We start from the raw sequence: 12,047 nt of genomic DNA, 5'->3' as shown, positions 1-12,047 counted from the left end.
TGGAGTGGCATGCGGAAAAATAAATCGGTGGCTGCACATGTAATAAAATGTCTGACAGAATGCAGACAGGTGAAGCTTTCCCCCCATAATTATTTTTCCATGCTAGAAAAGGTTTAACCTGTTGAATTTATGCTTGACACATGACTGTTAAAGGCACAAGAAATCTGCTTTCCCACAATGATGGCCCTAAATTAAAGCCTGGGCTGCAATCCTGTACCCATGTACCTGAGACTAAGCCCCACTAAACACAAAGTGACGTACTTCTGGGTAGACATGTATACCATTGTACTGTAAGTTAATTATATAGTGGGTTCTTAATTAATGCTTTGCCTTTAGCTCAAGCACAGCAGGAGAAAGGCCTAAGCCTCTTTGTAAAGTTTTCATATTTTGCATTTTCCTGTTCAGGGGCGGTCTTTTAACATCTACCTGCTCTTCTTGTGCCGTGATATTTGCAGAGAATAACTTTTACGGAATACCTGATCTCAGATAACCCCCTGCCCCACAGTAAAGATGCGTCCTGATTACTAGGGGGAAAGGAAGGGCAAAAAACTGTGGAGATTCCAAAAACTGGAAAATGAGGCAGAAGCAGGAAAAATGCACTAAAGGGGAGGATGAAATAGCTTTTTGGGATCCTCATCATCTGGAGCACAAAGAAGTCACATCTCTGACTTCACTCATTGGCTAAAACACTGAAAGGTGGGAGCAACCAGGTTGGTGCATCTCACAAAAAATGTCTCAATGGTTGCCTTCCTTCTGGGGTGCTAGAGACTTACATTTTTAGAAATGAAAGCTCAGAGTCTGGGGCCCCTGCTGGCTGAAGGCCTGGTACATAGGTACCCCCTGTACTCTGAGCATCTGTGACAATATGTGGTCACCAAAGGCCTATCTAGTCCAGCCTCCTGTTGCTCACAGTAGCCAATCATATGATTCTAAGACGTCCACCAAGAGGACATGAGGCTAATGGCCTACCCATGCTCTTGTTTTCCAGTGATTGGTAGACGGGCAGACTGATTTGGCCTTGGAGAAAATACAACTTAACAACTTGGGTCCAGTTTACTTATGAAATTGCCTTACTCCATCTGTGCACAGTTGACTACTTAGATATGTGGATTTGGTACTTTTACAAGTGCCATATAACATCCACACTATATCTGTAAGATCTTGGATCCTTTAGGGTGGTGGCACCAACACTTTGGAACCTATTGGCAGGCACCTATAAGGCAGGCACTTCCACTATTTCTTTTGGCGCCTGCTGAAGATATTCTTATTTAGACAAGGCTACCCAGTTGGTTACAAAGTTTGTAGGCATTTAAACTTAGTCTATTTTATTGCACTTTTAACACTCTGTATGTTTTAAATTATGGTTGCAAACTTTTTAGTGACAACTTTATTGTTTATCTGCTTTGTAAACAATTTTGAGGTTTTTTTCTACTATCAAGCTGTATATAAATTTTATGAAATAAATAAACAGCCATAACAACTAGTAGCCATAGGTAGTTCTATCCTCTATGAATTTGTCTTTTGTCATTTTAAAGCTGTCCACATTGGCAGCCATCACTGCATCATGTGGGAGCAAGTTCTATAATTTAACAATTCTCTGTGTGAAGTGTTTCCTTTTGTCTGTCATGAATGCCCCACCATTCAGATTCATGCTGGTGTTATGAAAGGGGGGCGGTGCAGAACCTCTCTATTCAGTTTCTCTGCATTTTCTAAACCTGTAAAATGTTACTTTTGGGTGGTACAGTATCTGCTTTGCCTGCAGAAGTTCCCAGGCTCAGTCCCCAATGGCATCGGCAGGTAAGGCTGGGAGAGACTTCCTCCCTAAAACTCTAGAGATTCACTGCCGGTCAGTGTAGGCAGCACTAAACTAGATGGACCCCAATGGCCTGACTCAGTGTAAGGCAACTTATTCATTCCCCAATTTCCCTTAAACTAATTGCAGTCCTTCAACCCTTTTGTGTTTTTATTCTGGCAACTGAAACACATAAGCACAATGATAAGCTTTTATGAAGCTCAAGGACTACACAGTCCACAATGCACCGCCACTGAAATCAGGAGACATGTGCAATTATGCCTGGGGCCTTTAATTGAAAATGTGTTCTCTTTGCATTCTTCTAGTTAGGTCTTCCCATTCTCCTCTCCGCACCCACCAATCTAAATGTTAAGCTTCCTCCATCTGTCTCATCTGAGTAACATAATGAAGACCAATTGAGGGGCAGGAGAGTGTGTTTTCAGAATGAATTGTCAGGTTGCTGTTATATTGGCACATGGCTGCGAAGAAACCCTCCACTGTAAAAGTACTTCCCAGTACTACATGTGCTATGTCAGCCTTTCCTCAACAGGGTGTCCTGTTTTGGACTACAATGCCATCAGCCCAAACCAGCATGGCATTTTCATCCTTTGCCTTAATCATGTCTTGTTTGGGGCTTCATTATAGCTGGGGGACCATGCGTGTTGAATGCCCACAATCTGCTTTGATTTGGGGTTGTTTGTAGGAATTAACAAGGTGGTGCCACTGAGCATGTCTGTGCTGTCCTTCCTTGTCCACCAAGCAACCTTCACCACTGCTCTCATTCACGAGTGCATGACCTTTGAGTATGCGTGAGTTCCAGCAGAAATTAATTATTTTAGGAATTCATCCCTCCTTTCCTCACAATTTCAGTTCCTTTAATAAGCTATGATTCCCCCCCCCCACAACAATTGCAAACAACAAAATCTATCTTTTAAAGTAAAAATGTTATAAAAATATTCTAAGAGTCTAGATAAAGCTGTATTTCAATAGAAAACCAGTGTTAATGGTTTGCTGTGTTTGTGTATTTTTCTAACCCTATTAAAAAAACATGCAAGAAAACCATCCTTGTTTAGAGAACTGTCCCCAAACAGCATTATATGGTTTGTGCAAACCTACGAACATTTTCTAGACCTTTTGCTAATTGTCTATAAAAAATGTTCATACAGGGTGGTAATTAATGTTCAAGCTCGTCTCAAAGGGGATGCTGATGGTTGTACAGTGGTACCTCAGGTTAAGTACTTAATTTGTTCCGGAGGTCTGTACTTAACCTGAAACTGTTCTTAACCTGAATAATAATAATAATAATAATAATTTATTATTTGTACCCCGCCCATCTGGCTGGGTTTCCCCAGCCACTCTGGGCGGCTTCCAACAAAGATAAAAAATACACTAAAATGTCACATATTAAAAACTTCCCTGAACAGGGCTGCCTTCAGATGTCTTCTGAATGTCAGGTAGTTGTTTATCACTTTGACATCTGATGGGAGGGCGTTCCACAGGACGGGCGCCACTACCGAGAAGGCCCTCTGCCTGGTTCCCTGTAACTTGACCTCTCGTAGTGAGGGAACCGCCAGAAGGCCCTCGGAGCTGGACCTCAGTGTCCGGGCAGAACGATGGGGGTGGAGACGCTCCTTCAGGTATACTGGACCAAGGCCGTTTAGGGCTTTAAAGGTCAACACCAACACTTTGAATTGTGCTCGGAAACTTACTGGGAGCCAATGTAGGTCTTTCAAGACCGGTGTTATATGGTCTCGGCGGCCGCACCCAGTCACCAGTCTAGCTGCCGCATTCTGGATTAGTTGTAGTTTCCGGGTCACCTTCAAAGGTAGCCCCACGTAGAGCGCATTGCAGTAGTCCAAGCGGGAGATAACCAGAGCATGTACCACTCTGGCGAGACAGTCCGCAGGCAGATAGGGTCTCAGCCTACGTACCAGATGGAGCTGGTAAACAGCTGCCCTGGATACAGATTTGACCTGTGCCTCCATGGACAGCTGTGAGTCCAAAATGACTCCCAGGCTGCGCACCTGGTCCTTCAGGGGCACAGTTACCCCATTCAGGACCAGGGAATCCTCCACACCTGCCCGCCTCCTGTCCCCCAAAAACAGTACTTCTGTCTTGTCGGGATTCAACCTCAATCTGTTAGCCGCCATCCATCCTCCAACCGCCTCCAGGCACTCACACAGGACCTTCACTGCCTTCACTGGTTCTGATTTAAAAGAGAGGTAGAGCTGGGTATCATCTGCATACTGATGAACACCCAGCCCAAACCTCCTGATGATCTCTCCCAGTGGCTGCATGTAAATGTTGAAAAGCATGGGGGAGAGGACAGAGCCCTGAGGCACCCCACAAGTGAGTAACCTGAAGCACCACTTTAGCTAATGGGGCCTCCTGCTGCTGCTGCGCCGCTGGAGCACGATTTCTGTTCTCATCCTGAAGCTAAATTCTTAACCCGAGTTCCGAAGAACATCTAACTGGCCACTTTGGGAAGTTGGGAGCGGAACTAGACGGAATCACTTAGGTTCATACAGTAGAGTTTTTTGTATGTTTTGTTAAACTGATGAAGCACACTAGAGATTCATCAATACTTCCTTTTGTGCTGCATTTTTGGGCACAGGTCTGGTTTTAAATCCCTGTGTCCAAGCAGGGTATTTTTTTGTCCCTGCACTTTCCCCAGGAAAATCCGCATTTTACCATTGAATCAGAGCAAGTGGCAATCAGATTTTCTGCAGTTTGCTGTTTGCTCTCATTCAGCAGTAAAATGCAGCTTTTCCTGGGGAAAGCGCCAGAACAACAACAAAACAGATGTGAAGCTTTAAAGTGTGGACCTGTGTTTGGAAAGTGTAGTGCAAAAGGAAGCCTGGATGAGTTCTAGGCCAGCCTTCCCCAGCCTGGTGTGCACCAGATGTTTTGGAGCTTTCTCTTGGGGCTGATGGAAGTTGTAGTCCTAAACATCTGGAGGGCACCAGGTTGGGGAAGGCTGGATGAGCATAGGCCCACTCACTTGTTGACAGTGCATCTCCAAGCAGGATGCTTACTGGGAAGACACTGTGTTTGTATAGTTCAGGTTTGTATAGTTGGGCTTAGACTGTCAGAATAGGATCTGGGAGACCAGGGTTCAAATCCTCACTCAGCCATAAAGCTCACTAAGTGACCATAAAGCTCACTGTCTCTCAGCCTAACCTACCTCACAGGACTGCTGTGAGGAGGGAAGAACTGTGTATATAAATGTTGTTCGTGTGTGTTTGTTAGAAATACATAATAAATAAAAGCAGCAGTGTGAAGGGAGAAGAGCACACAAACAAAAGGAGTTGGGCCAGCCCCCTTTTGTTATGCACAGAATGTTGCATCAGCTCTGTTTCCTGCATTGTTGAAGAGGAGTTCTGTGTAGTACAGAAAACACACATTTTAACCAACATTCCTGATCAGGGAAGCAGTATAATATAGAACCACTTTGCAGCAAACTTTTTTTTTTTGCAGTAACTAAGGGGAACTCTGAAGCTGACCAGAATTGACACTGATCCTCTTGGCATGTATGTTGAATATGTGTGTGTGTGCGCGCGCGCATGCACTGAATTGCCTATTGGAGTAGAGAAGATAACTGTGTAATCTGAAGTGAGGCAGCTGCGCTCCCAGTGGGCTCCCTCATCTTATGCTGACTTGCAGCGGCCTCCTTGAGTGTATAGATTACTTAGACTAGGGATCCCTCCTTCACCTCCTTCTTAAATGCAGCTGGTTCTGGGGTTGTGGGGGGGGGGAGTTGCTCTGCAGCTGTGTAGAATGGAGGGGTAAGAATTACAGAGGAGGAAAGAAGATTTTCATTCGCTTCTGAATCTGAGTAATGCAAGAAGGTTGATGCTATACGTCCATATAATTCCCCCCTATCCCCTTGATCTCTCTGTTGAACCCTTCTGTCTTACCTCCCTCTTTAAGATCTTTCCCCATGGCCTTTGGCCCCAAATGTTGGGAGTTGTATATAGGAAGCCACTAATTATTTTTTTTGCCTTTTTTAAAAAAGAACTGCATCCTACCCCCCTCCCCACAAAAAAACCTCTCAGCGCCATGCGGGAGCAGGAGCCTGTCGCCATGACAACCCCAGAGCCCCAGTGGCTTGGTTGCTAAGCGACTAAGAGACAGGGAGGCCAGGATGGATGGAGGAAATACATCAATGCAGATGGGGGAGGCAAAAAAATGATGGTTCCGCCCCTTTGAGTGACTTTGGGATGGGGAGATTTGAAGAGCATGGGGGTATCCTTACGCATCCTTCACCTCTCCCAGTATCTTTTAAGGTCTCTCTGAGACCATCTGCCTTGCATGCAGAAGTCCCCAGGCTCTGTCTCCAATGGCATCTCCAATAAGGGCTGGGAATGTCCCGTCCGAAACCCTGGAGAGCTGCTGCCAGTCAGTGTAGACAGTACTGAGTTAAATGGACTCGTGCCTGTCTCAGTATAAACACAGCTTCCTATGTTCCTAGGACAGGGATGTTGGGATGTGGAGGCTACTACTCCAAGCCCTCTTAGTGGGTGATGTGGTGGGTGAGGATGCCTTCTTAGAGAGGTGGGGAGAGGGGGATAGTTCCAGAAAGGACCTGTGATGACAGCAGTATCCCACCCTTTGGAATCCCCAGCAACTGATATTCAGAGACATAGTGCTACCAGTAGAATTTATCAGTGCAGGGGACTGATTTATTTATTAAATTTATATACTGTCCTTCATCATATCTCAAGGCAGTTCACAGAATAAAATTTCATCACAGAGGAACATGCCTCACTCTATGTGTGTGTGAGAGAGAGCAAGAGAGTAAAGAGGTTTTTTGATATGGTCTTTTCTAGCAACTGGTCTGTTGCTTGAATAATGGTGTGCATTATGTGTTGATTTAACACTCCTCCCTTTTATGCAGAGTGGGCCAAATATTGTCTGCCAGCAGTCAGTCGCAGTAGCCCTCCAAGGGTGCCAGAAACTGCATGGTTTTGCTTACATTGTTTGAGCCTACAAAAATAGGATGCTCTTGTACCCAGCAGGCAACAGGAAGAGGCCTCTGGGCTATGTTCATGGGCTGCACTGCTTTGAACATAAGAAAAGACTGCTACATTAGGGTGTGTTGAATTGTTCAGCCTTCAGATTCCAAAAATGAAGGGTGCTAAAAACTTGCAACACGACTTGTGAAGTCAAAGATATTTTGATTAAATGAATATAATTTAGTTTTGCTTGGTAAGTAAAATGTGTGTAAAATTACATAGACATCATTTAAAATGATTGCCAAGTATTTGCAGTTATATATTATTCTTGTTATTATTTTATTTAGCATTACCCAACATTTTCAGAAGGTAAAACTAAATTATTTGGCTTTCCAAAAGCAATTTATGTGTTTTTCATCAAGCATAGACTTAACAAGCTAAATGTTGTCCAGTCACAAAAATAATAGCAGATTTGAATTCCTCACACTCAAAAACATATTTTTTAAGACCCCCTCACTGAAGAAATTTGCAAAAATTAAGTTTCACGCCCTAAAATGGCATGTCCTGCTACTGTATCAGACCAATGGCCATCTAGTCTACCATCCTCTTCTCAGAGTGGCCAACATGATACCTGCAACCAGGACCTGAATAACAGAATACTCTCCCCTCCTGTGGTTTCTAGCAACTGGTATTTGGAAGCATATTGATTTATATATTAGTAACTTGGTTTTAATGTAGCGTTTTTATATGTAACTGTATATTTTTGTAATATTTTGTTCAAGTTGTCTGTTGTTGCTTCAGTTTTCTGTATACTGCTTAGAGATATTTTAACTATACTAAGGCATATTTTTTAATTGGCACCTGTCTCCAGAGACAATGGAGTGCGCCTCTGAGGGTGAAGTCAAACTGCTGCATTAGCAGCATTTAAGTGTCCTCCCTGGAGCACAAGCCTGGGCAATGTGTAAGGAGGTCCTGGGCTGCCCACTCTTGGCCTCATTTATGTGGTCCATAGGAAAACAGAGCAAGACATCTGGCGCCAGCTTAGCTGCCAGAAAAAGGCATACAAGGCACCATCCAACTGCCACCCAAATGTGTAGATTTGTGTAGGGTTTACTTCTGAACATTTTCTTTTCCTGAAGATATACTGTAAGGCATCAGAGGTTGAGAATCAGTGTTTTCTTTCTTCTTGACCATTGAGACTCACTCTTGGTCTCATCTGCTCAATCTGCTGGAGCCTGTCTTCACATGCAGGAGAAGTCCCTAACTCACCAAGGGCTTGAATCCCATTGGCTACCCTCACATGGTTTAGCTAGCCAGTCGAAGCCATTCCTGGGATGTGGCCACTGTTGCATGCTGACAGCTCCCAGGAGCCACAGGTGAGAACCAAGTGCAGCGTGGAGACCAAAGGTGGAAGGAGCATGACATGTTCCTCATCAGAGGTCCTACCCCTTCACTAACACCCAATGCACCCCATTAAGTGGCATCGAAATTAAATAATCATTACTGCCTCTGACCAGTGAGGCAGAGCACAGCCATCATGGCTAGTAGCCATCAATTGCTGTCTCCATTAATTTGTTCAGTCTTCTCTTAAGCCATCCAAGTTGGTGGCCATCACTACCTCCTGTGGGAGCAAGTTCATAGTGCTGCATGAAAAAGTACCGGTACTTCTGTCCATCCTGAATCTTCCAACATTCGGTTTCATTGGATATTCCCGGGTTCCAGTGTTATGAGAGGGGAGGGACTTTTCTCTCTCCACTTTCTCCAGGCCAGGCAGAATTTTACAAGCTTCTATCATGTCACCTCTCAGTCACCTTTTCTCTAAACTCTGGTTTAGCAGTTTGCACCTATTGGAAATAGGGGCAGTCTTGTGCTCTGTGGAGACAGTGAAATGCAGAATTGGTGCATAAGTGCTGTGTATGTGTATGCTCACAAGAATGTTATTGAACACCTTTGCCCTGCATCCTTGTATTTGCAGTCAGCTGTCCCTCTCACACATGTGCTTGCACATACATGAGATGTTCAGTAGTACTTTACCATTGCACTGTGTGTGTGATTCTCATTCATTCACATGCTCTTTCACGCTTTCTCCATGAGAGCACATGCATGTTAATCAACTGTGTGACTGACACGTTGAGAGAGGACTGGCACGTGTGAAGCAGTTGTCACAACTCAAATGTCACAGATGGTGTGTGCATTTGCATCCTTATGGCCCCCACCACAAGGAGTTTTTGGCTGTTCACACATTCGACTGCAAGTCAACCACTGAGTGATAATGATATGTGCAAAATATACACGTGCACCTACCCAGCCGTGTGGCATATCTCAACTCTGCACTTCCTTGTCCTTCTCTTGCACATGTGCGCTCTCTCTCTCTCTCTCTCTCTCTCTCTCTCTCTCTCTCACACACACACACATATCTTTTCTCAGGGTGTTTCTGTTTCAGCTCCACACTCATAGCTTTGATGATTCAATTTGTGAGCATTCCTTGCATAGTGCTTGAGCATTCTGAACACTGCAATGGTCTTTCTTCCTCATTCCTTCCCTCCCTCCCTCCTTCCCTGCCTTGCACACACACACTATTTCAGCTGCATTCTCCTAACAACTGCATTGACTTTTTGGTGACACACTCGTAGCAGTCACTTTGCTTCCCACATCCCCATGCAAAGTCCTGGCGCGCACACATGCATCACCCCCACATCAACACCCCTGCATTCCCCTTCTGGGAATACTGCAATGGGGTATCTCTCTCTCCCTCTCTCTCTCTCTCTCTCTCTCTCTCTCTCTCACACACACACACACACCACACTTTTGCATTGCACACACCAGAACATCCTTCTTCCATCCAGCCCTCCCCATCTCCTTCTGCATCAATTGGACACTCACAACTGGAGCATCCTTTTCCTTCAACACCCCCCCCACCCCCGCAAAACGCAGCATCCTGGACACACACTCTCTCTCTCACACACAAATCCTGCGACTGTCTCACACCCACACCGCATCCCTCACTCAGACTCCCCACATCCTTTTCTTGCACCTCTCTCTCTCTCTCTCTCTCTCTCTCTCTCTCTCTCTCTCTCTCTCTCCTCTCTCTCTTGCTCACTGCATCAATCCTCTAATCACAGCCCTCTTTTTACCATTCTGCTTATATCCCCCCCCCCCCCGCACATCCTCTCCTCCCTCCTTCGCCCTTTCAGTTTCCTCCCTCCGTCTAGTCGTGAGGATCAAGCCCCCACCTCCTCTCTCTGGCAGCCCCCACACTCAGCTCCCCCATCTCCACCCCCCCACACCCCCATGAAGACGAAGAACAGGCTCTCTTCCATGTGTCTCTGTGTGGTAGGTGTCACCTCTTCTATCTTTACGAAACCCCCCCTCCTTCCACCAGCCCCTAAGCAAGTCAGGGCCACCCCTATCTTTAACCCCTTCTTTTCCTCCAGCCCCACAGCAACAGGTTCAGAAGAGAGAGGGAATGCATTGCGGGGGGTGCCGGGTGGGGGTGACACAGATGTCTTTCTTATTCAACATGCAGGAGACAGATCTTTCCCCAAAATATATTTTCTCTGGTCCTTAACCTGAAAAGGTGTGTGTGTTTGTGTTTGTGTAGTGAGATGGTGGGTGGGTGGGTGGGTTTGTTGCTAGGCACAAATCCAAATACTGACCCCATCCCCACCCCAAATATTCAAGGCTTCGTGTGCCCCCCAAAAAACAGCAGCCCCTGACATCATTAATGGCACAATCTTCCCCATATCCCAGCTACTTTGGCCCCCTCAAATTCCAGAGTATTGCTCTGTTTGTCTCCTGACACCCAAACACCATCTGATTGCCCTCCCCATTTGTCTCCCTAAGCTGTGCTATTTCCTCCTTGGGTACACCCCCCAAAAAATAGCAAATTCTGGTCTTGTCCCCTTCCGTATATTACAAATCCTTGGCCTTCACATCCCTCCTACACCAATATAGTACTTGCCCATTCAGGGATATTGCCAAATTCTCTGACACCCCCCCAAAATGTTGGAGGCTCCCAACATAGTGGTACAGCTCTTCCCTCTCCCCACCCCATTCAAACCATCATGACGTCTTAAAATCTTCTGCTCAGTAACAACACAATGATCTCTCTTACCCTACCCCTCGAGAAAAAGTCTGGGGAGGGGGAGAGTTACAGTGGATTTTATCCCTTCCTCTGGAATCACCTGTTTACTCTTACCATGACTGCCCCCCAACAATAGAACACCCCCCTTTCACCCCACAGGATACCTGGAAACTTTGGGACCCCCAAGCCTCCATTACACCCCAATCCTTTCACCAAAACAGCCCTCTTAACTAAATTTCCTTACAACCATAGGTATGGGATGCATCAGTTTCCCCATTGGCTCATGTACACGTCTTTTTCTGGACTAAGTCAAGGGAAACCCCTACAGTAGACATTTGGTGCAAATGCTGTGCTGTAACTCAAACCCTTTAAATTATTGTTATCTGTCTAATACGTTACATTAATATTTATTATTAATCCCCATTCATTCACAGTGTAAATGCAGTTATTCACATCCTGTTAGAAGCTCTTGGTTTTTTTTATGAATATTTGCTATAAGAATCAGTTGCTTTTGGATGGTGTTAATTGGGGAGGGGTTGTCCCTTTTTCCTTGCTAGTGTTTCAGCTCTTTTTATCACCTCTCTGTTTTGCTTCCAGTGTTACTCAATTTTCTAGTCCTCATGAATGGTGCAAATGTTACAGTTATGATAGATGCTAGTGCATAGATGATATGAAGTGTCTGCTCCCCACCCTTCCCTTAGTCCTTGCTCCAAAGCTAATGGATGAATGTGAACATTTCCTTCCAGATGTGAAAAATGTTGATTCTTTTTTTTTCAGAAAAAAATTCTGAATAGTCTCAAATGATGGATAGACTAATCACATACAAATATCAGTTTGTTTTCTGTTGTCCTTTCCTTACTCATTTCAGAGGATATTCAAAGTCCTCTCTCAACTTTCTTTTAAAACTGCACGAGCTTTTTTCAAATAAGTGGTACATGTATGCTTGAAAGAATTTTTTCTGAATGCCCAAATACATAATATATAATAATGATAAAAGTGTATATATACAAGTGGGGTGAGTGTGTGTGAATACTGTATATATTTTTTGTAGGGCTTCTGTCTTCTTATAATGGGTGCTTAATTTTTTTTGCCTTCCAAAGGAAGGGCAACTGAGTATTTCTCATTCTAACTAGAATTATAATAGTTTGCAATAATATGCAAATATTTTAACCCTCCTGACTGGGACATCTTGTAAAAACGCAAAAGTAATTTTTTT

The 12,047-nt window shown here is 44.6% G+C and overlaps 1 protein-coding gene across 9 annotated transcripts in view; it reads left to right on the top strand.

Moving 5' to 3' along the window:
• DLG4 (discs large MAGUK scaffold protein 4) overlaps window positions 1-12,047 on the top strand; it is a 128,162-nt gene that overhangs the window by 33,975 nt on the left and 82,140 nt on the right. Inside the window, exon 1 of one of the 9 annotated variants that reach the window (XM_077916805.1) lies at window positions 9,929-10,080. The exons of 7 other annotated variants lie outside the window; for them this stretch is intronic. In XM_077916805.1, the coding sequence (XP_077772931.1) occupies window positions 10,039-10,080 (42 nt within the window). In that variant the 5' untranslated portion in view covers window positions 9,929-10,038. Of the gene's footprint in view, window positions 1-9,928; window positions 10,081-12,047 lie in introns of those variants that run through there. One more of the 9 variants, XM_077916808.1, reaches the window with a different exon arrangement.

This window comes from Podarcis muralis, chromosome 13 (genome assembly GCF_964188315.1).
Source record: "Podarcis muralis chromosome 13, rPodMur119.hap1.1, whole genome shotgun sequence".
Taxonomy (NCBI): Eukaryota; Metazoa; Chordata; class Lepidosauria; order Squamata; family Lacertidae; genus Podarcis; species Podarcis muralis.
The sequence above is the reverse complement of the archived record's forward strand: the minus strand, read 5'-3'. Positions and strand labels throughout refer to the sequence as shown.